Here is a 22,289-nt window from a genome sequence, read left to right as displayed (position 1 = left end):
GCATCAACAAGGCATTTTCGCCCACAGGACTGCCGCATACTGGATGTTTTTCCCTTTTCACACCATTCTTTGTAAACCCTAGAAATGGTTGTGCGTGAAAATCCCAGTAACTGAGCAGATTGTGAAATACTCAGACCGGCCCGTCTGGCACCAACAACCATGCCACGCTCAAAATTGCTTAAATCACCTTTCTTTCCCATTCTGACATTCAGTTTGGAGTTCAGGAGATTGTCTTGACCAGGACCACACCCCTAAATGCATTGAAGCAACTGCCATGTGATTGGTTGATTAGATAATTGCATTAATGAGAAATTGAACAGGTGTTCCTAATAATCCTTTAGGTGAGTGTATATCCTTTAGAAATTTGAAAATCTTCTAAATAATAATATTTACTATAGAGTGACCCTAACAGAAAAGACTGTTTTGAGCACTAAAACTGAGATATGAGGATGATGTCGTCTTGATGTGTACATGCAGCATGTCTGGAAACACGCGAATAAAAGAAATCGCCACAAAAAAGACAAGCTAACACAACTCAAATGATGGAGAAATGAGTGCAGATCAAGGACAGTGGATGTAAAATGCTGCAGATCACACTTGTTTTCTGAGAATTCACAATAATTGCGGTTATGTCCAATAATTGGGATTAGACCAGTATTTAATAATTGTGACAGCCCTAATTTTGACACAGTTTGCTGTTCATGTGCTTGAAGGGTGCAGAGCTCGACTGCTTATCTCGCACACACACACACACACACACACAAGCTTTCTGGGTCTTTTATACGTTTGGTGAGTGGATGTGAGATATGACACAGAGTTGCTGAATTTGACTGGCAGACACATGCTGAAGTGCCATCAAAAGTTCATTTATGTTGTTTATCTGTGTATCATCAGCGTTAATACAGCCAAGGTCATGGATGGATGATGGACATGAACCAAATCTGACCACAAAATTCAGATGCATTGACTATGAAACTCGAGGAGCTGGACTTAAACCTCATGTGTGGGTTTTGCAGCTGGACACTGTGTATGAAAGTATATGTGCTATTCATAAACCATATACACAAACGTTCTGCTGACCCCAAACCCACTGACCACACTGAACATTCACTCCACACACACTTCACTGTTTCATACAAATCAAATGTAGGTCAAAACAAGTGTTTAAACACTCTTACAAATGTAAAAATACTCTATCATTACACATCAAAATACTTCAGCAAGCGTTTTTACTATAAAGAAAGATTGCTTTCGCAAAAACAAAAAATGGCTCTTTCAGATGATTGGAGGAAGGTTTCAAAATGAAATGATAGAGATGAAGAACATGAAGACAGTGAATGCTGATTCATTCAGAGAAGGCAGATGGGTTTTGTTTTTATACCAGAGGAAACATTGTTTAACCATGTTGGGATTCACTCAGGCATTATCCAGTGGATGAAAACCTCAAGACATGAATCTGCTCAACTGACAGAGAAACACTATCAGATAAACCCTTCACGAGTGCAGAGAATCACTGTTTTAACATCATTATAGTGAAGAATTACACACACTGACACTGAGAATCACGTGAGACTCATGACATACACATCAACAACAGGTTTATTGTGAAGCACTTACATGTTTATAAGTCTTCATGACGTGTTGACGGCAATAATCACAATGATACACGAATAAAACAAGAATCCAGAGTAATAATCTCATTCTCAGCTGTGCTTGCTGAAATCATTGATGTTTAACACACACACACACACACACTGGTCTGGTTTACTATCTCCGTGGGGACAGTCCATAGGCGTAATGTTTTTTTATACTGTACAAACTGTATATTTTATCCCCTAAACCTAAAGATCACTTTTTAGATTTTCAAAAAATATTGTTCCGTACAATTTATAAGCTTTTGTGCCCATGAGGACCTCCATTTTGGTCCCCACGGTGACACGAGTCCCCACGAGTTGGTGTGTGTTCAGGTTTAGGTCCCCACGAGTTGGTGTGTGTTCAGGTTTAGGTCCCCACCGGGATATACAAACATAAAAACAAGGCCACACACACATGCACCCACACACACACTGGTTTCCATATGGACATTCCATAGACTTCCATTGATTTTATATCAGTCTTATGATATATTCTAACCCAACACATAAAATCACACAAATCTAATTCTGTATGATTTATAAGCTGTTTTCCCTCATGGGGACATACACAATGTCCCCACAAGGTCGAAATCAATTGTGTTGCGCTGATGTGTTGTGATGTTTTTGTGCTGTTGTGTTGATGAGGTTTCAGGCGGTGAATGTTTAAATCTATATTTGGGTTTGGCGTTTAATATCGCGCTGCTCCACCCAATTCCACAGCAATGACCATCACCTCAAAACCACAACTCATAACATTCTGTGAAGAGTTCAACAAACCTCACAGTGTTTCCACACAAGACACCTTCACCGTGACGATGACGATGACCAGACAACAGACAGAAACATGACATTCGCCGTTTATTTTCTCAGCCGTCTGTTTGTACGGTATCGTTCACCTCCACATGTGTCTCGAGTGCCTGTGGCTCCGTGGGTTTGTTTTTCTCCTTCAGACCCAAACATCTAAATCCAGAGACAAACTGAAACGCCCGCGCGGAAAGGAGGAGCGTCACTTTCCAAACCGCCGGGAGACCAGAACCGTCTGCTCACAGCACCACTGTCTCAGTGTCTGGTGTGGGGGAGTTCTCCAGCTGTTGACTCACTCATGTTTACACACACTTCATGAACCTGCCGACATTTTATTCTTATGTTTTCTCTTTCAGTAGAAGTTTCAAGAGTGTTTACTCATCGTAAAGTGTGGGGTGCTGCTGTCAGATTTCATTTAGTGTAAAACCCTTTTGCTTCCACTGTAGAAAGATGAAGCCAGGTGTGACCATCATAACCTACACAAACATTCGATTTACACACAGACTTTATTCCTCACACTAACTTGAAAGCTCAAATAAATCGTCATTTATTCGCTCTCATGAGTTTGTACATCTGTGTGCGAGTCTTTCTTCAGTGGAACACAAAAGAAGATATTTAGAGAAATGTATTCGTGGTTTTGCGTTCGTACAATGGAAGTCGATGGGGCTCTGTGTTGTTTGATGATCAACATTCTTCAAAATATCTTCTTTTGTGTTCTACAGAAGAAACAAACTCGTATAGGTTTGACACGACATGAGAGTGAATAAATGATGACAGAATTCTTGTTTTTAGCTGAACTATCACTTCAAGAATTCTTTGTTTTTAGAAACACACATAGTGACTGGGCACACAGTATCCCATGATGCTCTGCTGCCAGCCAGAGGACACACTGATGAGCTGCAGGCCGCTGCTGTCAGGAGGATTTTACACACTTCATTATAACTTTCAGCAGTCAGTAAATATTTATTTAAATATGAAACAATCACACCAGTGCTGTGTAGAATAGTGTCACTGTGCATACATTAATATATAAAGAGATATTCTGAAACAGATTTCAATCTGTGAAGTCTATTTGAACGTTTCATACACAATGATGTCATGCAACATGGAATAATATTTGTCAACAGGTGGTTCTTACATGAAGCCCTAAATCAGCAGAGAAAGTGATTCTAGTTTATAATGTGACTGTATTTCATCTCAACTCAAATACAAGATGATGATGATGATGATGATGATGAAGATGATCTCTGGAGGAAACACAAATACAACTCTGTTTGGTTTCTGTGTGCTTTGGCCCTTCTCACTGTCAGAATGTCTTCATGTCTTCTCTATAACCCGTTTGCTCTTGGGATGGAGGATTGGGGGAGGAGTTATGTGTCGGTGGGCGGAGCAAACATCAGGTATCAACGCGCTTGGCAGGTTTGGCGATGAGGCGTCTCTCTCTCTCGAGGTCTCTCTCTCTCTGTTGCTCTCTCTCCAGCTCATTCTTCTGTTTGTGTTGCTGTACCTTCAACGCTCGCTTCTAAACACACAATCAGACAATGACAGCAAACAACAGCTGTTTGTAAATCACTTATATTTGTTTCATGAGAAGTTTTAGTGTGTTTGAAGAAACGCTCACACCTTCAGTTTGGTGGTCTTGTCGTGCAGGACCATCATTTCTTTGCGAATATTCACCAGTTTGTTGTGATAAAGTTTTGCTTCTATGAACTGAAACACATGAGATGTGAGATGAGAGAGACGCGCAGAACATCTGAGAGCGGCTGAATAAAAGCTCACCAGAGCGTTCAGATCAACCATTGTGTTGCACTCGCGAAACTTTGTGACCTCCTGCTCCAGCGTATCCAACAGAATCACTTGATTTTGTCTAGACAGAGATGATGAACTATTACAATACTGCAGTGTGTGTGCGTGCGTGTGTGTGTGAGAGAGAGACAGGCATACGTCAGTTCCTGTAGGGTTTGTTTGGAGGTCTGTAGTTCTGGCAGATAGTGATGTAAGAATCCGTCTGTCAGTCGCTGTACAGTCTGGTCATCCACACACATGATGTCCTGCAGCGCGGCTGTCTCCCCAATCACATCACATGCTAAAAACACACGCACACACACATCTCATACCTGCATACTGTAGTACATACTCTACACTACCCATCATTGTTTTATCCAAAAACCTTTTAAACGGTGATATATCACAGCACTGCTACAGTCTCACGCTCACTTTGATGCATGCTTATGTTAGCTTTTATATTTGGCATTATTCATTAATTTCCATGTAAACTTGATGTATTTTGATGAAACTCGGTTGATTCTTCACGCTGAAGAATGAAACACATGACCTTGCATTGTTAGTATTGTACTTTATACAGAAACTCACATACTCACACCTCTTCTCCGGGTGTACGTGTGGTCACTACTCTCTGGATGGGTTAAATGCAGAGGACACATTTCGGGTATGGGTCACCATATCTGACTAATAGGTCACTTTCACTTCACTTCTTCACAGCTTACTGTGCATACTTCAGAAGTACGCTAGATGACTATTCTAGACGTAGACACAAATCGACGGAGGAAGTTGGCGTATTAAAGCATGTTTCTGATCACCTCTGTGTGAAGACACCTCCTCCTGCTCTTCTTCATCTCTGTTCATCATCAGCATCAACAGCCGTCTTTAACACACAAACAGATCATCAATAATCGATCCGATGACGAGTACACAAACACTCCTCCTGAATCACTCCCGCTTTACTTCCCCTTTCATAAATGTGAAAATAAGCGACAGTCTTTCCATGTGTCACAAACATCATGTGACCGCGCGCCCATCATGTGACTGCAGATGAAAAGAAGTTCTCGAAAGACACGACGTGTGGCCACTCTGCGAGCACTTCCGCTGACAGGTCGCTTCCGGAACACAGCTGCAACGGTGACAAATGTACATGAACCATTTTACGTGGCCCTCATCCTTTATGGACACAAAGTGGTATCTGTTGTAAATAAACATGACAATGCAGCTCTGTAACTATGTAAACTGGAAATTATAGATGTCAAGTTTAATTGTTTGGTTTTTAAAGCTTTACGTGTTCTCTATTTCAAATGTACAGGATTTGGTTTCTTGAAACTTAACGGAAACGACTTCAAATGCGGCCGCCACGTGCGGAGACTTTACCTACAGAGTCTTTGGTCACAGTGAAACGACTCCTGTCTCAGACATCGAGACTGATTTTGTTCTTGTTTTTGTGTGCCACTCGCTTATCTGATAGTGTTATTGACACGTGTAGTAATCACTAAGAACCACCCCGTCCTCTTTTTGACCTGACGCGTGGTGAAGTGAGTGAACGCGGGGCGCCCTCTTTCGGCGGCGCTGAGCGCAGAGTGGACGCGCTAACATCAGGCACCGGACTGACGCTGTGAGATCTGCCACAACACAACACACACACACACACACACATAGACACCGAACAATGGACGGAACCGACAAACGTCAAAGTTTCAACAGGTTTGTGCTCTTTTCTTACACACGGTTGTGTTTTCAGTGCCGTTTAATGTCGCGTGTTAACAGAGCGCTTGTTAGCCGCTAGCACGAGTGACGGTCCGCTGCACAGATTTACACTGCGATTGTCATTTAAAACAGGCGAATCTCTCGTTTGATGTCATCAGGTGTGTTTGGTGTTGTGTTGCAGGTAACCCAAAGTTATGGCTCGTGAGAGATCCGCTGCGGCCCCCGCACACTGATCTGCAGTCAGCTATTGAGCGCGCGCGTGTGTATATTCAGAGATGTCCGGTTCGCACCTGATGGGTCGCGTGCGGTCGTTGTTCCGCCGGCAGACGGACAGGTTGCCCCTCAGCGACACGTTTGATTTCTCCGAAGATCTCGAGGAAGACGAGACGCCCAAGTTCAGCCAGCTGAAGGTGGTGGTGTCCGGTGAGACGGACGAGCTCCCCACGGGAGCGCGCAACGGCGCGGCGGTCAGCACGCTGCTGGCGGACGATGACGACTCTCTGCTGGACTCGTCCTCGAGTCTCGGGAGCCCCGGCGCGGCGGCGGACGCGTGCGAGAGCTGCAGGAGGACGCGAGAGCGCACCAGACGCCGGACGGTGATGAGGAAGCTGGGCGTCGCGGCTCTCCTCTACTTCCTGTTCATGGTCGGTGAGCTGATAGGTGAGCGGATCTGAGATCTGTCATTGCGCTGACTGACTCTAGTCTGACTCCGGTGTGACTCCGGTGTGACTCTGGGTTGTGTTTCAGGTGGTTATGTGGCGAACAGTCTGGCGATCATGACGGACGCGCTGCACATGCTGACGGATCTCATCGGGATTATTGTGTCGCTGCTGGCGCTCTGGCTGTCTGGCAAACCCCCGACATCCAGATTCACTTTCGGCCTTCATCGGCTCGGTAATGCTCCTCTTCATCTCATCCAATCATGTGTGCGGAGTTTCTCAGAGTGTGTGTGTGTGTGTGTGTTCAGAGGTGTTGTCTGCAGGGATCAGTGTGTTGTTGATCTACATTCTGACGGGTGTGTTAGTGAATGAAGCCGCACAGAGAACCATTCATCAGGATTTCACTATAAATGGTGATGTCATGCTGATCACGGCAGCGGTGGGCGTGGCTGTCAACCTGCTGTGAGTCCCCCCCCCCCCACACACACACACACACACACACACTTTCTGATGATGTTTTTTTACAAATAATTCAAGATCAGCGCTCGAGAGCCCATCAGATCTGTGAGAGATCAGTGCGGTCTCACATCACATCACAACACTAAAACATTCTCAAACTCATCTGCTCCGCGTCTGCGGTGTATTGAAGCTCAACATTTTATGGCTTAAGTCCACAACAGAGTTCTCTCCTGCGTGACGCACCTTCATTGAGTTCAACATGATTTTTTGTAAATAAGACATGAAATGTATTTTACAATGTACATCGACTAAACTGATAATAACCGTCCGTGTGGAGGTTTTGAAATATTGATACTCCTCGTGCATCACCTCAGACGTGTGTGTGTGTGTAGGATGGGATTTCTGCTCAATCAGTCTGGACACATTCACTCGCACGGACACGGACACGGTCACTCACACGGCCCGACGGGGCGGAGTCAGGATCAGGGACGGGGTCACGGGAGCCTGGCGGTTCGAGCTGCTTTCATTCACGCTCTGGGTGACCTGGTGCAGAGCGTCGGCGTTCTCATCGCTGCATACATCGTCCGGTTTAAAGTACGTTTCTCACTTCAGTCTGTGTTTCTGAAGCGTCTGTAAACGTGTCAAAACAGACAGTTGAAAACAAGACGACGTCATTGTTGTGATCTTGACGTCATGTGTGTGTGTTCCAGCCAGAGTATAAACTGGCAGATCCGGTGTGTACGTACCTGTTCTCCATACTGGTGCTGTTCAGCACTTTCCAAATCATCCGAGACACGGGCATCATCCTGCTGGAGGGTGAGACATCTCTCTCTCTCGCGCTCTCTCTGTCTGTGAAGAACACGTCACGTGTGATAAAGTTTTGATGCATGTCGATGCGTGTGCAGGCGTGCCGCGTCACATGGACGTGTCGGGCATCCGAGCCGATCTGCTGAAACTGCAGCACGTGCAGCAGGTGGAGGAACTGAAGCTCTGGGCTCTGACGGCAGATCAAACCGCAGCCGTCGTTCACCTGCAGCTCGGTGAGACGCCCCATCTTCTCTCTCACTTTACATTTACAAAATCAAATCAGCTGAGGAGGCGATGTAGAGCTGCTGTTGTCTTTGTTGTGTTCAGTGCCGGGGATGGTGGGTAACTGGGAGGACGTACAGACGAACGCGCGTCGCCTGCTGATGATGTCACACGGGGTGACGCACTGCACAGTGCAGCTGCAGACGCAGAGACACGGACCGCCGCAGTCCTGCACAAACTGTCTCACACCGAGTGCCTGAACGTAGAGAGGCGGATGAACCCAGCCGGGTTTTAATGATTGTCCAGCAGCTTTTTCTAGAATGACTATTGACCTCATTTTTGATACACCTTTAATACAAAAGAACCACATGACAAACACACTCAGATGATTTTCGCTTGTGTGTGTGTGTGTGTGTGTGTGTGTGTGTGTGTGTGTGTGTGTGATAGATAACCCTCTGCATGTTCTCATGTGTGGCTCAAACGATTACTTCTCATTATATACTGACAATCAGAAGAGACTGAGATTTCACATCACACACACACACACTTACATGATTAAACACCATGTCAGAATGGCACAGAATTTTATTTTTTACTTTTTTAGTTAATTGTTGTTTATCTCAAATGCAAAATGAGTATAAAAGTATTGTTTAATCATCAGTAATGATAATGGTGATGATGAGAAGCCTTTATGCCTTTTATTATTATTTTTATGGCTTTTTTGTTTTTTGCAGGAGGCTGAAGGTTCATTCTTTGATTTAATTCTGTCGGCAGTATTTTTGTTTGTGTTTCAGGATTTGATCTGACAGCTGAAGTGCTTGATAACTTGAAATAAAAGGATTTTAATGGCCTGTATTGATTGTTTGTTGAAGATCAATTCTCTACACACAACACTCCTCTGATCTCTTCAGTATTTGACTGTTGGTCATAAGATCACTCTTCCACAACTTCAGCTGTGGTTGCCATGGTGATGATATCTCTTTGGAGCAGATGTGTGAATTTGGTTGCCAAGTGATGATGCTGTTGTAGAGGGTTACTTACATGAGTTTTGTTTACTCGAGCCTGGAGGTCACCAATAAATCATCAATAAAACAAAAAGTGATGTTTGGAGGATGATTTAGTGAACTAGTCTCTTACTGCAATATTTGATGCATTTATTTGAATTCTTGTGGGAATATTATAGAGATTTTATGCTGAATTGCAAATATAGAAATAAATATGATTAAAACTAATGAAAAACTTCAGGTTGTGACAGCAGCAGAAACACACAGCTGCTCTTATACAAAGACTGTCAACCGATGACAAGCTCTTAAAGTCACAGACACGTTGTGCGTCAGCTGTGTGTGTGTGTGTGTGTGTGTGTGTGTGTGTGTGTGTGTGTGTGTGTGTGTGTGTGAGCTCAGCATTATGAGGAACATTCAAACACTTCCTGCTCACATGACTGCCATTAACATATAACACAGAGTCACGCGCACACACACACACACACACACACACACGCACGCACACACACACACACGCGCGCGCACGCGCACACTCCCCGAGGGTAAAGCTGAATTCACCTGCTCGTGGATGATGCAGAGGCTCTTTGAGCTAAAAACATGATTATGCGATCTTTACCCATCAGGTTGTGTGATGAACTGATGTTTAGTGTGGATCTGAATCATATGAAGGAATAAATCTCAAGATATGATGTCAGACCTCAGCCAGCTCGCTGAGCCGCTGATGTGTTTGAGTAATGATCTTATTGTTGTGCTGAAAGGAAATGTGTGATCAGATTGTGTGTGTGTGTGTGTGTGAGAGAGAGAGAATGAATCACTATATTGTGAATAAAAGCCTCTGCTAAATATAAAACAATCTAAAAAGAAGCTAAAAAGCTGCTGAAGCAAATAAAGACAGCCATACAGTTCATCAATATTGTTTACTTGATAAAGTTGCGGAGTCAAGTGTAGGATTTGTGTACAGTAACAACAGGTTTAAAATACAAAAGCGCGCACACACACACACATGTCTGGTTTATTATCTCCGTGGTGACAGTCCATAGGCGTAATGTTTTTATACTGTACAAACTGTATATTCTATCCCCTATCCCTAACCCTATCCCTAAACCTAAAGATCATAGAACACTTTTTGCATTTTTAGATTTTTAAAAAATATTGTTCTGTACAATTTATAAGCTTTTGTGCCCATGAGGACCTCAATTTTGGTCCCCACAGTGACACGAGTCCCCATGTGTTGGTGTGTATTCAGGTTTAGGTCCCCACCGGGATATACAAACATGAACACACACACACACACACACATACACACACACACCTATTGAGATTAAATGATGACACATTTATTGTCTGTGTAAATTAAACTTAGTTTAAATGAAAGATTTCCTCTCATTTATTTTTGTAGACTATGTCCGAAAATGACCTTCAAAAGTTTCCTAAGCTTCATGCACCGTAAGTACTACTTGGTTTATTTTGTGTATCGGTCATTACTTTTTCCCACACACACACACACACACACACACACACACACACACACACACACACACACACACACACACACACACACACACACACACACACACACAAGCAGATGATAAAGATATAGAGCCGGTTGCATTTACTGCTTAAAATCAGTTATATAAAAAGTTAGCCTGGGCTGAAACATGAATGAAAAGTAAAACTGATTAGTCCTAATTATTTATTGCCAGTCAGTGAGACTAGGCAGTTTTAACTTAGCGCAACTGGACCATAATTCTCAGTAGTGTGTTGTCTTACCTTCTGTGGTTTTGATGGGTCCAGTTTCTCCCAGGGCTCTGGATTTCTTGTCTTGTTTAAACTACAACAGTTATTAACAAAAACAATAATTACTGAACCAGACACACAGACACAAATATAAACTTCAACTGACATTTGAGTTCATGTGTTCATTGAGAATCGACTCAACACGAATATTTATACATATATTTATAATACCAATAGCGTCAGACACCTGTGTCTATCACATAGACATAAATGACTTACATGACATCAGATTGAGTTATTATGTGTTATTTCATCACAAAGACATGACTTACATGACATCGGGTTTGGTGAATAAGAAGTAAATTGGAGCTGTTGTCGCTCCGAGCGCAGCACAGCCCACAAATCCAATTAAAGGAATCAGCTACAAAGAAGAAAAAATGTATTAATGACATAAAGACACTGTAATAATAATTGCAATAACAATAATATCAACAAAAAGTTCTCACCTCCTTCCTCTTCTTCAGCATCTGTATAAATCCTCCGCGCATCTTTCACCTGACACAAGTTTTCTCAAGAGATCAGAAGATGAGAGTTCAGTCTAGATGAGACCTGAAGTTCAGATGATGAGAGACCGGTGATCTGCTGCATCACTCTGACTGCGCGCGCTTATAACACGCGTGGGGTGGCACGTACACACACACGCACGCGTTATTCACTTCACATGGAAACTGGAACAGGGAGAGCAGCAGAGCGCGCTCTTCAATGGATTCCTACATGCACGCACACGCACAACAGCCGTAGCGGGACACTGTATGAGGCTCCAACTGTTGTTGTTTATAAATGTGTACGTGTGACCAATGTTTCTGAACATCCCATGTGACTCGTGTGATTGTCATGCGACATTTTGTTACAATATCAAGAAAATCATTGAAAGCGATCTAGAAAATCTTTATTACCAGCTAAATGTCTAAAAGTGATTTTCTTATGTTCAAATTTGTAATCGAATTAATTTCATGCAGGGCCGGAGCCAAAGGGGGGGCACAACAACCCTGTTAGGGGGGCATGGCCCGCGAGTGACACCGTTTTAAATTAATGTAATACATACTGAAAATAATTAATAAAAAGTTTTAACGTTTAAAGCATTTGAAACAAAGTGTAAATGAAAATGGTAGCCTAGCCTATGTGTTCACTTTGTAAAAAGATATTAGCCTACTCTAGTCAGGTTGTTGTGATGATGCGTCATTACGCAGCGTATTAATGTATGTACTTTGTAACTTATACGTGTGGAGGGAAGCCGCTAGCAATTAGCAAAGTTACAGACGCTCGATGCTTCACAAAGGCTCAGTTAGTTCAGCTTTGGAAAAGGAAAATTTACAACCGAATGGAAGGACGCAGTTTTAAGGAGGTTTAATCTTCGCACGCGGCGTCTTCAGCTTTTTTAAAAGGTAGCCTATACGTGTGTTTCATTTACTTTTAGCAAGCCTTGGTGCCAAGGAGCATTATATCACACCATAGGTTATAATTGTAAACCTGTTGTTTTTGTTGTGTGGTAATATTGTTATAGATTTGTGTTATTCTTGTTCACTTGTACGGAAAATAGCATCCTGCACGAGTTGTAAGTGTGCCCTTGCACATATGTGGTAGTTTTGACTTTTTTGTATTAATGATGCTGATTGTGTGCGCTCCCACTGGGAGCCACTTGCCACGCCGTTAGTCGTGGTCTGGCGCCGACTCTGATTACATGTGCCTTCATCAAAATTGTGTTGATCAATTTATTACACATTGATTTTGGCTGAGAAATTACCCCCCAAAATATCAGATTTCAAATTATTAATGTTATATATTATAAAAAAACATTGAATATTTAAAACTAGCAAATAAATATTTAAACATAGTATAACATTGAATTGAATGTTATAACTTATATGCTATATTTTACTACATTTCATTGTTATTACTACATTTTATTTACGATATTATTATTTAAACGCAAGCTTGCCGAAATGGATGAAACGTTGCGCTCGTCAATTGTCACTTTTTACTCAGCCGTTTATTCCAGTTGCGACATACTTTGATTTAATTTGACTAGGAAGGATGCATAATGTGCAATATATTTACAGTATGCATGCATTCATCTGCTTCGTATGCTTCTATGATCATCAGTACATACCAATGTTACATTTGTTGTTAAGACATTCACATAAAAACGCACAAGTAATTTATCAATAAATAATCAATGAATGCAAGTAAATGCACCACAAAGAATGCTGAAAAATGAACAAGACAAACAATTTCAGTCAGTAAGATTTTATTATATAATTTATACAGGTTAAGGTTAGATAACATTTTATTTAATAAGCAGTCTTTATAGACAATAATGCAACCACACACCCACCCACACACCCGCACCATTTTATTTAGAAAAACTATATTTTGTTTAAAAAACATCCTTATAATAAAGCACCAGTTTTACAGAAATGTATTTTATCAACTAAGCAGCGAATGTGTTTGAGAAAAAGTGAAATGAATGGGCTTCAATGCAATATTTCTAATTATAGAGCCCTCCATGACACGAGTTAATTCCGCATTCCATTCTTTCAATGGACGTCTATGCCAGTGTCGCAACTCTGTTTTTCAACGGCTGGTTTAATCAGTGGCGTAGCCACCTACAAATAAATGCAGATTTTTTTAAGTCTTAAATGAACCCTTTGGCGCGTATACGATCACACCGGTGTGATTAGAACATTCGGCGCTTTGGCTGGCACAGAGCCAGATTACTCAATCCTCTCACATATCACAACTATGCAGTGCTTTCAATCACATAATGTTTATTTTAGGCTTCATACATTTAAATTCACGTGCTGTAAATGCGGCACAAACAAACACAGCGCCCGCTTAACTGTTAGCTCAACTAACGCGATCATTATAAAAGTGTTTAAACAACAAAACACATTCATATACACATATTTGACAATCGGAATATCAGATATTTCATATCATAGTTAACAAGTTTGTGAATATTTTGATAAAAAAGAAAAATTACGTAAAAGCAATACATCAGTCATACAGCTGCTGTCGTTCTGCGGTGTGTCTGTCTGATAAGCAGTCCCGCGTCGCCATGGAAAATTAAAGCGATACGGTTGCCTTGAAAAAAAAACTCACGCCAGGGAGTCATTCTGAACATTTTAAATTTACGTGTGAAAGGGTTTTAATAAAAACAATTATACTCGTGCTATTTTTGTTTAATTACAATATTTATGGATATGTATGGAAGCCCGTTTCCGCCATGGTTGGGAATTTGTTTAGATTTTATGAGTCATTATGACTTAGTATCTCAAAATAATGAGAAACTAAGTCGAAATTTCGACTTAAGTATGAGTTACTAAGTCGAAATTTCGACTTAGTTTCTCATTATTATGAGATACTAAGTCATTATTATTTGTTACCAAGTCAAAATTTTGACGTAGTTTCTCATTATTATGAGATACTAAGTCATTATTATGAGATACTAAGTCATTATTATGAGATACTAAGTCATTATTATGAGATACTAAGTCATTATTATGAGATACTAAGTCATTATTATGAGATACTAAGTCATTATTATGAGATACTAAGTCATTATTATGAGATACTAAGTCATTATTATGAGATACTAAGTCATTATTATGAGATACTAAGTCATTATTATGAGATACTAAGTCATTATTATGAGATACTAAGTCATTATTATGAGATACTAAGTCATTATTATGAGATACTAAGTCATTATTATGAGATACTAAGTCATTATTATGAGATACTAAGTCATTATTATGAGATACTAAGTCATTATTATGAGATACTAAGTCATTATTATGAGATACTAAGTCATTATTATGAGTTACTAAGTCGAAATTTCGACTTAGTTTCTCATTATTATGAGATACTAAGTCATTATTATGAGTTACTAAGTCGAAATTTCGACTTAGTTTCTCATTATTATGAGATACTAAGTCATTATTATGAGATACTAAGTCATTATTATGAGATACTAAGTCGAAATTTCGACTTAGTTTCTCATTATTATGAGATACTAAGTCATTATTATGAGATACTAAGTCATTATTATGAGATACTAAGTCGAAATTTTGACTTAGTTTCTCATTATTTTGAGATACTAAGTCATTATTATGAGATACTAAGTCATTATTATGAGATACTAAGTCGAAATTTTGACTTAGTTTCTCATTATTTTGAGATACTTAAGTCATTATTATGAGATACTAAGTCATAATAATGACTTATAAAATCTAAAAAAAATTCCCTACCCTGGCGGAAACGGGCTTCTATAGATATGTCCATGGCTCTAGAGTGCGACCTTATTTCTCAATGGTGCGACTAAGAAAAATCTGAGGTCGCACCAGCCGTTCGAGGGAGAAAAAAACTCTCCGCGACTCTGAAACAGACACACATTAGGCCCATATCGTGGTCTAAACCAATCAGAGATAGTGAAGGGCGGACCCCCCTCTGATTGGCCGTGGTCCAGATTTTCCTGTATGTGTGTACCAGAGGTCGCGTTAAACGAAAATTCTCTGAAAGTGACAGATTTTTTTACCGTCATTTTGACGGATTACTATGAGGCCAATTTGTAACTCCCCGTTTCCCTTCATTAGAGCGTGATATGCTCGCGAAGGGACGTGTGTGTTTTCACCTGTCATTGTTACTGACTGGACATATGTGATGCGATCTGGGAAAACCCGTCGGATGTCGCGCTGGGACGCGGGAAAGACAGTTCACCTATCAAAGTAAACCACATAACATGAAGAATGAAGGAGTATCAATGCACATTTCCCGCCAGTCCTGTGTAAACTACGGCATGCAAAGTGTTTTATACAATGTTTTCGTGAGATGACAGAGCTCCCCGTCTGCAGCACCGGGAGTTATCCGATCGCAAAACATACAAGGGATGATTATGAGTCCAGACACTATGCACATGATAAACGAGGTAAAACTTGCTTCACTGCTTATTAGTTGTTGTCCGTAATGTTTGTTAGTTTCCTTGTGTAGTGATAACGGCAGAGCTCTCGTTCTTTAAGTGTGCCCGCACCATTTTCCTTACTTTCCTTTTATTCAAACGGTTTTGTACAGTATTTTTATAGACTTCAACACTAGGAAATATTTTTTTTATTAAATTGTTATTAGAGTAAGTCTTTTACTACTCTAAAGAGACTTTTACTTGTGATACTGGACTGTTGTGCTTTTATTTTCATCACTTAAGTTTAAACCCGTTTTCCTCCAAATTCCGTTCCTGTAAATCCTAGCGCTTCAGCCGACCTCAGCCATAACTGTTGTTACATACCCGAGGTTACGAGCAAAATAAAAACTGATTTGGAAAGGGCTTGAATATGGTATCAAAAACTGTAATATATAAATTTGCATCTGGGTTGGAGATCGAATCACATATGAACATAAACATTAAAACATTAAATATATAGATGGATATAAACAACAACGGCTTTATTGGGCATTCAGTTATATTACAATACAACAAGTTCCAAGACGCAAGTACAGCGTGATGACGTCACGAACATACTAATTACCACCTAACGCCACCTTGCACCGTAGTGACGGGTAATAATAGATTATGACGGATTTTTTACGAGCCTGTTAGTCAAAATAACAGACAATAAAAAAGTCTAGCGCAACCTCTGGTGTGTTCTTGTGAAAATGCGTGTGCTGCAGTCAGACAGAGAGGGGAGGAGCCTATAGGACCGTCAGTTAAACAGAGAGGGGAGGAGCCTATAGGCCCGTCAGTTAAACAGAGAGGGGAGGAGCCTACAGGCCCGTCAGTTAAACAGAGTGGATGTAGCCGCGGGTGATTAGAGAAGATGAAAAGAACGATTGACAACTGTTTCGTGAATAATGTTAAGTTAAGGCCTGATCCGTCCGAAAATCATAAGCAATGCTCTGACACGGAGCCATCAACCTCCCAGGTTATGTCAAGCCCTGGTCCATTTATCTTGAGATGTTTTAAGTTTCAGTTCAGTGAAGCACTTTAAGCACCAACACTTCTTCAGTAAGTGACCTTTCTTGTAGAATTGTGCTTCAAATAAAGAACTTTATGTTGACCAGATTGTTAGTTAATCATTTACAAGTCAATTTTGCCTTTATGGACAGCGATTTAAAAAAAGTGAACTGGTAGAACTGCGGTGTTAAAGTGAAGTGAAAGTGACCTATTAGTCAGATATGGTGACCCATACCCGAAATGTGACCTCTGCATTTAACCCATCCAGAGAGTAGTGAACACACGCACAGCAAGTGGTGACCACACGTACACCCGGAGCAGTGGGCAGCTATCACTGCAGCGCCCGGGGGGCATGTAGGGGTCAGGTGCCTTGCTCAAGGACACCTCAGTTGTTACCCGCTGGCCCTGGGAATCGAACCGGTCACGAGTCCGACTCTCTAACCATTAGGCCACGACTGCCCCTTAAATGCGATGTGGTCGAAAATTTGGGTGCACCTAACTTTTGTGCTGGTGCACCTAAGAAAAAGTTAGGCGCACCAGTGCAAAATGTTAGTCTAGAGCCCTGGTGGCGAGTTTAGTTTTACACATCAGCCTAGTGTATTCTGTAACGTTATATGCAGAGTTGGGTTTTTTGCACTTTAATCTGTTAAAAAATGTGGCACACCCAGTTTTTCAGATGCACACCCAGAGTCTCTTTTCTGGCTACGCTACTGTTCACAATAAAGGAGGGGCGGAGCAAACACCACCCCAACAAACCGGCACATCCTGCTGGCTTCTACTAGGAAACAACAAAATAGGATAAGCTTTTATTTTTGGACTGTTTATTTTTGTACCAGGTGTCACCCCTGGACTACCATAATATTATTATTATTATTAGTGTATAAAACAAACCATCAGCAAAATCAGATACTTCCGCGGATATTCCGTGTAGAGCAAAAACTGCGCCTCGTTCGAAAAAACTCCTGTGAAGTGATGACGTGTTCAAAAAAGTGATGTTTTCATCCGCTTGAATAAATCAATATTGAATACTGAAAAATCCAAGTATTTGACATCACTTTAAATCTAACCAGCAGTCGGTGAAGCGATTCTTTCAAAACACGCAACAGTTACACACATAAGAGTGGCACAGAATGATGTTTTTATGAACCGACAGACAGGTGGATGTTCTGCTGAAGTTGGTCAGGAGTCAGTGACGGAGTTAAACTGTGAAGAGTCTTCAGGAAGTGTCGGTGTCTCACGCAGGAAACAGTGAAACCGTCCTCACACAGAGCCACGAGAGCAGCCTGACACACAAACACACAATATACACAACACTCATTCTGCTGTAAAACAGTACAAACGACATGAAGTGACTCCGTGCACATGTGTTCTACCTCTTTGCACAGGTTTTGTAGATCCGCTCCAGAGAAGCGTTCTGTTAGTTCAGCTAGAGCCCTCAAACACACGTCAGGATGCAGCGGAACACGTGCAGTGCACACGCGCAGGACCGCCTCACGAGCCTGTCAGTCACATCAGAGGAACATTTCAACACCGGTGAAGTGGGTGTGGCCTGTCAGAGAGGGGCTGTGTTCTATGACTGCAGCTCACCTCAATGTCTGGAGGGGGTACGTATATAATGTGGTCGAGTCGGCCGGGTCTGAGCAGAGCGCTGTCCAGAACGTCTGCTCGATTAGTGGCAGCCACGATCAAAACATCTTTGTTACACACCTCCTGAAGTTCCATCTGAAACACACACACACACCAACATGTTCAGCACTTGTTTTAACACATTGTTCTCAATCACGATTCCTAATTTACAATTAGAAAGAAAACCTCCAAACGACTGGTCAAAAGTTTAGAGTGTGAAATGTTTCCATTGATCCTACAAATCTTTTTTTTTCTCATTTGCTTCAATGTCTGAAATAGCAAACATTTTCATTTCGTTGATTACAAAACTAATATTGCATTTAATAAAATGTTATGACTTCGCCTGAATAATGAAGTAAAATCAGTCAATAATAATATATTGAATCTCAGGGTGAGACCTCAAGAAAGGAAGTACGAACATTTCTGTAAATTCACTGAAGATGATCAAATATAACCGTTTTCGTTTCTTTTGATTGACTATTATTCTAAAATGACCCTGACCTTTCGAAGGCTAGTGTTTATATGAGAAATGTTCTTGTATCTCTGACCTGATGCAGTTCGTCTGGCTCTTGTTCTCCGCTCTCTAACTGACGCATTTTTCTGCTACCGCTCCGTCTCTCCACGCTTCGAAATCCAACTCCGTCTAACTCAGTGAGCAGAACAGACAGAACCTGCGACTGCACGCTGTGAGAGGAACTGCCGTCTGATCGAGAACCCACAATACTGTCGATCTCATCCAGGAACACGATGGAGGGGGCGCACGCTCGTGCCTGAACAAACAACTGACAGACAGACAGACAGAGGGTCTGAAGACTCCATTCACGTCTGTGGTGATGATGATGATGATGATGATGAAAGCGTGATGATGTCAGACCTGTGTGAGGGTTTTCTCCGAGTCTCCCACATACGGAGAGAAGATCTCGGCCCCGCTGACCGACAGAAAGGTGCAGCGTGATGAAGATGCAGCCGCTTTCACCAGCGTGGTCTTAGCACAGCCCGGCGGTCCGTACAGCAGAACTCCTCTGGGCCGAGAGATACCCATCCGCACGAATGCTTCAGGAAACCTCATGGGCCACTCGATACTCTCAACAGACACATCACAACCACCACCATGTGAATACAGATGTATACGTGACTGTTCATGAACCAGCCACTCGTGCTGCGAGTTATACTGTAAGTGAGTGAAGTTTTCCCCCATGGCTTTACTTTACCTGCTTGAGTTTGAGTTGAACCTCCTCTAGTCCTCCAATCTGCTCCCAGCTGACAGGTTTAAAGTCAGTCGCTCCTATGCTGCTCCTGAGACACGAGGGCCGCACCTGCCGCAGCGCCGCCATGAAGTGTCGCATCTCCACGCGCTCAGCGACTCCTGCCTGACCGACGCGAGGCGAGGCAAACATGACGTCATCAGGTTAGTGTACAGTTTGCAATGTTCAGAGTTTTCTACACCGAAGAGAATGACTGACAGATACCTGTGAATGTCGCATGGCCTGCAGCGCTGCCTCTCTGCTGAGCGCGCTCAGATCCGCTCCCACGTAACCGCAGGTCATTTCAGCGACGGCGCTCAGATCAACGTCTGAGGAGAGCGGCATCTGCTGGCACACGCACTCCAGAATCCTGCGCCTCTGCAGCAGCAGCGGGACACCGATGACCACCTGCACAACATCAGAGACGGTTCACAACTCTACAGTGATTAAAGGAACGCAGCAGCTGTGATCGTCGAGTACCTCTCTGTCGAACCGGCCGGGTCTCCTGAGCGCCGGCTCCAGAGCGTCCGGCTGGTTCGTGACTCCAATGATGACGAAACCCTCGTCACTGCCGATTCCGTCCATTAACGTCAGCAGCTGAGCGACCAGTCGGTTCTCCGGTGCGCTGCTGCCGCTCGTTCGCTTCGGACACAGAGAGTCGATCTCATCGATGAGCAGAACGCACAAGCCCTCCTCTGCCGCCTCCCGGGCCCGATCAAACATCCGCCGCAGGTTCTCTTCACTCTCGCCCGGTCGAGACCCCGTGACTTCAGGCCCGTTTACAGTCACTAACCTGGCGCCGACGTCTTTCGCCACGCAGCGCACCAGTAATGTCTTTCCCACACCGGGCGGTCCGATCAGAAGCAGCCCCCGTGGGCAGGACAGGCCGAGTCGATGTAAAGAAGCAGGGTACCGCAGAGGAAAGACGATCATCTCCTTTAATGACGCGTAAACGTCCTCCAGACCCCCCAGAGACAGATCTGAGACCCGCTGCTGATTCTGGAAGTGTTTGGCGCTCTGAACCGCGCTCACGTCCACACGGGTTCTGTCTGTCACCAAACCAGCTGTGTGCGCGCCCGAGTTAACATGCTCAACCAGAACAAACCTGATCTCAGTGTTTGAATGAGACAGATCAACCAAATGACCCTCGTGCAGGTAGAGACCGCTCAGCAGTTCCTGTAAAAGCTCACAGACGTGTCTCTTGCGTTTCAGACTCCGCAGGAATACCTTCACGCTGGTGCAGGTGAGTTCGGGGCAGCTCAGAGGTCTGATCCGTGCCGGGTCCACCGTGAGTCCGGTAAATGTTTGCGTGCTGAGGTCTGGTGTGGCGCACTGGCTGCTGATCTGAACGTATCCCTCCGCGAGGTCTCGCCGTGGCCACGCGACACAGAGACATGTCCCCTGCCTGACCCCGATGAGGACCGGAGAGCCCACCCGCAGTCCCAGCCTGGACATCAGATGAGGGCCCACGCGACAGCGCTGTGTGTCTGAGTCCACCACATCCAGCGGCACAACTCTCAGCCCCTCCATACAGATCATCTGAGAAAGAGTTAAAGATGCACACGAGGTCGGTTTCTGCACATTCATAAACAACAGCAAATGTGAGAGAATCAAACACAACATAAGAAAGATGATGTTTAACTTTATAGTCTTGGTCTAATGACATCCAAATACAGCCATGTCAACAGAACCTATTTAATATACTGTCTGAAAAAGTGCATAACAGCTAAACTGCCATAAGTAAAAAGAAATCTGCAAACACATAACATTGCAGAATGAATAAAAACTACACGTGACCCGCAGATAAATACTTCGAGCTATTTATCAAGTGTATAAACAAATATCTGCGGTGTGTGCGTATGTTTCGGCATGAATCTACATCTGTTCGGCGTCCCTGTAGAGCGAAATCAGCTCAGATGCAAACTGAAGATACAGTCGATGAAACACGACTGTTGTCACCTTACCGACACTCGAGTTTCGAGATGAAACGTGTTCAAAACGATATCAAAGCACAGAGCACACGTTCTCTCGCTGCTGATCTTCTACACTAGCTAGCGCGTCCACAGCTAAACGACACAACAGCGACGCCTGCTGGAGAGGCGTACATGATGACGTCACTGCGCAACATTAAAAAGTTATCATGGTTCATATTAAGTTAATACTACATATAAACCACATTCTTATTTGTGAAGATAAAATCTATGTTTACAACCAGAGGCTGCGAGCTGTTGCGGTATATTTGAAAGAATCTATCAATTGATGTTTAACTGTGAGTAGCGACAGCAAGTGACCGTTTCAAAATGGCGAACTTAACATGCATGAGAATGTGTGTTCAGTCACAATCTGTGTTTGACACTTCTTTAAATGGGCGGCAACAATACAAACAGACAAAATGTGTAAATATTACAACACAATATGTGAGTACCGACAGCAGCAGAGAAGCAAAACTATAAAACTAACTGCCTAAAATTATAAAACAATGTACAAATACAGTACAACTAACAGCATACTGATTGAGGACAAGACAAGACCTACACACGCTAATGCTGGAACGAGCGACGAGACTAAAATAAAAACACCTTCTACACCTA

At 42.7% G+C, this 22,289-nt stretch overlaps 4 protein-coding genes across 4 annotated transcripts; 1 reads left to right on the top strand and 3 right to left on the bottom strand.

Moving 5' to 3' along the window:
* Positions 1-1,625: 1,625 nt before the first annotated feature.
* Positions 1,626-8,105, bottom strand: bloc1s6 (biogenesis of lysosomal organelles complex-1, subunit 6, pallidin). The gene is made up of 8 exons (XM_057347662.1): positions 7,798-8,105; positions 7,511-7,622; positions 6,224-6,492; positions 5,039-5,103; positions 4,383-4,524; positions 4,218-4,305; positions 4,062-4,148; positions 1,626-3,960 (listed from the first exon to the last, which is right to left on the bottom strand). Exons 1-8 carry the CDS (start codon positions 8,103-8,105, stop codon positions 3,835-3,837), a joined length of 1,197 nt encoding a protein of 398 aa, XP_057203645.1. The 3' UTR covers positions 1,626-3,834.
* Positions 5,530-8,935, top strand: slc30a4 (solute carrier family 30 member 4). Its single transcript, XM_057348449.1, has 8 exons — positions 5,530-5,930; positions 6,115-6,593; positions 6,681-6,827; positions 6,901-7,054; positions 7,444-7,645; positions 7,762-7,867; positions 7,957-8,091; positions 8,186-8,935. Exons 2-8 carry the CDS (start codon positions 6,209-6,211, stop codon positions 8,338-8,340), a joined length of 1,284 nt encoding a protein of 427 aa, XP_057204432.1. The 5' UTR covers positions 5,530-5,930; positions 6,115-6,208; the 3' UTR covers positions 8,341-8,935.
* Positions 8,936-10,782: 1,847 nt separating this feature from the next.
* Positions 10,783-11,513, bottom strand: lg12h15orf48 (linkage group 12 C15orf48 homolog). Its single transcript, XM_057348684.1, has 3 exons — positions 11,328-11,513; positions 11,154-11,242; positions 10,783-10,915 (listed from the first exon to the last, which is right to left on the bottom strand). Exons 1-3 carry the CDS (start codon positions 11,367-11,369, stop codon positions 10,807-10,809), a joined length of 240 nt encoding a protein of 79 aa, XP_057204667.1. The 5' UTR covers positions 11,370-11,513; the 3' UTR covers positions 10,783-10,806.
* Positions 11,514-14,721: 3,208 nt separating this feature from the next.
* Positions 14,722-21,772, bottom strand: afg2b (AFG2 AAA ATPase homolog B). Its single transcript, XM_057348458.1, has 9 exons — positions 21,663-21,772; positions 20,179-21,237; positions 19,924-20,106; positions 19,666-19,824; positions 19,329-19,538; positions 19,003-19,236; positions 18,416-18,550; positions 18,202-18,327; positions 14,722-18,111 (listed from the first exon to the last, which is right to left on the bottom strand). Exons 2-9 carry the CDS (start codon positions 21,235-21,237, stop codon positions 17,968-17,970), a joined length of 2,250 nt encoding a protein of 749 aa, XP_057204441.1. The 5' UTR covers positions 21,663-21,772; the 3' UTR covers positions 14,722-17,967.
* Positions 21,773-22,289: the final 517 nt, after the last annotated feature.

Source organism: Triplophysa rosa, linkage group LG12 (assembly GCF_024868665.1).
Source record: "Triplophysa rosa linkage group LG12, Trosa_1v2, whole genome shotgun sequence".
Classification (NCBI taxonomy): Eukaryota; Metazoa; Chordata; class Actinopteri; order Cypriniformes; family Nemacheilidae; genus Triplophysa; species Triplophysa rosa.
Note: the sequence above shows the minus strand (reverse complement) of the source record. Positions and strands in the feature narration are given on the sequence as shown.